This window comes from Austrofundulus limnaeus, unplaced genomic scaffold (genome assembly GCF_001266775.1).
Source record: "Austrofundulus limnaeus strain Quisiro unplaced genomic scaffold, Austrofundulus_limnaeus-1.0 Scaffold1079, whole genome shotgun sequence".
In the NCBI taxonomy this organism is placed as follows: domain Eukaryota; kingdom Metazoa; phylum Chordata; class Actinopteri; order Cyprinodontiformes; family Rivulidae; genus Austrofundulus; species Austrofundulus limnaeus.
The window spans coordinates 85,359-88,944 of NW_013953481.1; the positions used below are offsets into that span (position 1 = coordinate 85,359).

The 3,586-nt window shown below is 41.9% G+C and overlaps 1 protein-coding gene across 1 annotated transcript in view; it reads right to left on the bottom strand.

The window, feature by feature from the left end:
- Positions 1-3,586, bottom strand: part of LOC106534048 (fasciculation and elongation protein zeta-1) — a gene marked incomplete at its 3' end in the record, with an annotated part of 19,047 nt that overhangs the window by 13,047 nt on the left and 2,414 nt on the right. The window contains 1 exon segment of the mRNA XM_014030554.1: positions 1,515-1,886. Within this exon segment, the coding sequence (XP_013886008.1) occupies positions 1,515-1,849 (335 nt within the window).

Sequence of the window (3,586 nt, forward strand, 5' to 3'; positions counted from 1 at the left end):
ACACACACACACACACACACACACACACACACACACACACACACACACACACACGTGATGCGTGTTTTTGGTGATGTGTCCTGCAGGGACTGGACCGTGTTCCAGAACTGTCCTGTTGTTTGCTGGCTGGCAGCCACAGAAATCCTCCTGTTTAATATTCTCCTCTCCATCAGCTGGTTGCTCCTCAGATGGTTTCTGGRCCAACTGCAGGGATTAGGCTGCAAAGCTCTGAGAGGCAAACAGGAGCTTTTTATTTCCATTGGTCTGTGAGTTTGTTGCTTCATGTGAATCCAACCCCAGTCCTGTCAGAGTCTGATCCTTCACTTCAGTCTGTTTCTATTATTAGCTGCTCAGAGTCAGTTTCTTTGTAAAACTGAGACATTTTGTTCTATTACTAGTAGTARTAATAATAAAAAAACATTAAAGAGTTAAATTTGTTTTGGGCCAAATGTTTCAATGATGCAGATCTAATGTTAGTGCTCAGAGCAGGTTTATTTATTATCATTATTTCTTGGTGTTTGTTTTATAGTTTTTGTTTTTTAGATCAGTCTTCGCTCTCCTGTTGGCCCTTATGTTGTGTTTTCAGCATCTGAAGATTCTTGTGTTCCTGATACTTCCTGGTCCTCCAGTTCAGTTTTTTCCTCTCAGTTTTCATTTGAACCAGTCTTTATAGTTGGGTTTGTTGGGTTGTAGGTCGTTCAGCTCTCGGTGCATGGTTTTTGTGTCAGGATTCAGCTCCACATGCAGCAGGGATGTCTGTGTTTGTCCCTCAGAGTGGAACAGAAGTGGTTCTGGCACTCATCTGTGACTGAAACCAAGCCAAAGCTAGCTGAGGCACACTGAASTGCACGCTGAATAATTCAGCATGAATCCTGACGAGGTGCAGCTGTGGAGGGTGGAAATCACCCACTGCTGATGGCACCCAACATTAAAATAGATTTTCTCCGGGTCCATGTGTGTCTGTCAGTAAAATATTTTATGAGACAGATTTTAATGAAACTTTCATAAAACAATCATTGTTTGTACAAAATGTTGTGTGTATGTGTGGGTTTATTTTTGGTGACATTTAGGGGCAATTTTAAGACAAAAATCCTACATTTGGGGACAATTGGTGTATTTGGGGACCTAAGTTGAGTCCCCATTTGGTTTAAAGGCCATTGGTGGGTTGGGGGTTGGGTTTAGAACCAAGGTGTGAATTGAGTTTAGGTTAGATTTAGGGTCAGGTAGGTACCTGTGAGGTTAATTCTAGTGTAAATTGTCAGGGTTAGGATATAAAATTTCCAAAAAATGAATGGAAATGAATGGAAAGTCCCGCAAGGATAGAGAGACATAGTATGTGTGTGTGTGTTTTTGTCTGTATTCATACAAGCTAACATCAAGGCAACAGAGAGCGAAATCAGCCAGTGGTCAGAACAACTGATTAAACTGATTTTTTACCATGAAGACTGAGATGTTTTGGTTCTACAGAACAACTAATGGTTGGTCGAATGACAAAAAGAGTTTTGTTCACTTACTCTTCATCTTGCAGCCGCTCCTCATCTTCCTGGTTTTGGACCTGGTTGCGGATGGGTGCCAGGCCTTCAGTCTTGGTGTTGTAGTTGTGGAAGCAGACGTTGAGCTTCTCGTCAAACTCGTTGACCAGGTCCTCCATCGACTTGAAACTCATCATTTCAGAAAAGTTCTCCAACTCGGAGAAGTCTTCTCGAGTGATGGAGCTCAGAGGGACTGTGGAGTTGTTGGTGGTGGTGGAATAAGAGGGGAGACTCAGAGCTGGAAGGTCCAGATCATCCAACCGGAAGGATCGGAGGTCTTCAAACTCCTCATCCAAGCACACAATAGGGGCTTCCATGATGTCCCCTTTCAGGTTTGTCTGGATAGTCTGGACCCTGCAACAAAGTGAAAATCAGATGTTTTAAAAGTCTTAAAGGTCTCTGTGACTRCTGGTGAGAAAACAGTCTACCCGAGCTCTGTCTGTCACCAGATGATCACTGAAATATGGCCACATTTTTACAGACCAATCTTTAAAAATCMGTTTATTAAATGTGCACGGCTTGCAAATCTGTATTCCAGCTGTGCACATCATTTAGTTGCCCACTTTGACCAACATACTTACCTCAGCCTGCTTTATACCACCTTTCAAATTGCTCTCAAGTTTAAGAATGTTTCTGCTGGAATACATTTTACATTTGTTTAGACTTGCCGTGTCTGAACTGTAGTTTTTATATCTTTACCAGTTTTTACTCAATCAATGTAGAGATTTACAGATTTCAGTGTGAATCACACAAAATTGTGTAAACTTTTAAAAACTTTTCAATTTCCTCCAAAAAAAAAAGTGCTCGCACCATAAATTTCTTTGACTTCAATTGTTTCCAAGCTCAGAAACTTCTCTTCAAAACAGGAAATGAAAACTCTTTTTAAATTGGCATATCTTCTTCAACACTGAAGACCAGAGAAGAAGAAAACCAATAATTGAGTTTGTCCTGATTTAGGAAATAATCTCATTACAGCAGTGGACAATTTCAGACACAATAGAAACAGAACAGAAATCAGGAAATAGAAAACACATAGAAGAATAAGTAAATAAAGTAAGGCACCTTTTATTAATACAATAAAACAAAGTGCTTCACAGTGGGAAAAAATGTAAATTGCAAACATAAAACCAATAATCTGAAGCTGTGAGATAATGTTTGACTACTGACAAATGCCAACCTGAAGACTTGGACCTGTGAAATGGTGTTTGACCACCAACAACCTCCAACCTGATGACCTGGACCTGTAAGATGTTTGAAGATCTCGATCATATTGACCTTGACCTGTGAGTGGGTACTTGACCACCTGGACCTATGAGATAATGTTTGATCACCAATGACCTCCGACCCTATTGACCTGAAACTGTGAGATACTGTTTGACCAACCACAACTTCCGACCAGATGACCTGGACCTGTAAGATAACGTTTGACCACCAATAACCTCCGACATGATGACCTGGACCTGTGAGATAATGTTTGACCAACAATGACCTCCAACCTTATGACCTGAGCCTGTGAGATAATGTTTGACCACTGAAAAGCTCTGACTTGATGACCTGGACCAGTGAGATAATGTTTGATCACCAATGACCTCCGACCCTATTGACCTGAACCTGTGAGATACTGTTTGACCAACAATGACCTCCAACCTGATGACCTGGACCTGTGAGATAATGGTTGACCAATGACCTCCGACCATATTGACCTGGACCTGTGAGATACTGTTTGACCAACAATGACCTCCAACCTGATGACCTGGACCTGTGAGATAATGGTTGACCAATGACCTCCGACCATATTGACCTGGACCTGTGAGATACTGTTTGACCAACAATGACCTCCAACCTGATGACCTGGACCTGTGAGATAATGGTTGACCAATGACCTCCGACCATATTGACCTGGACCTGTGAGATACTGTTTGACCAACAATGACCTCCAACCTGATGACCTGGACCTGTGAGATAATGGTTGACCAATGACCTCCGACCATATTGACCTGGACCTGTGAGATACTGTTTGACCAACCACAACTTCCGACCAGATGACCTGGACC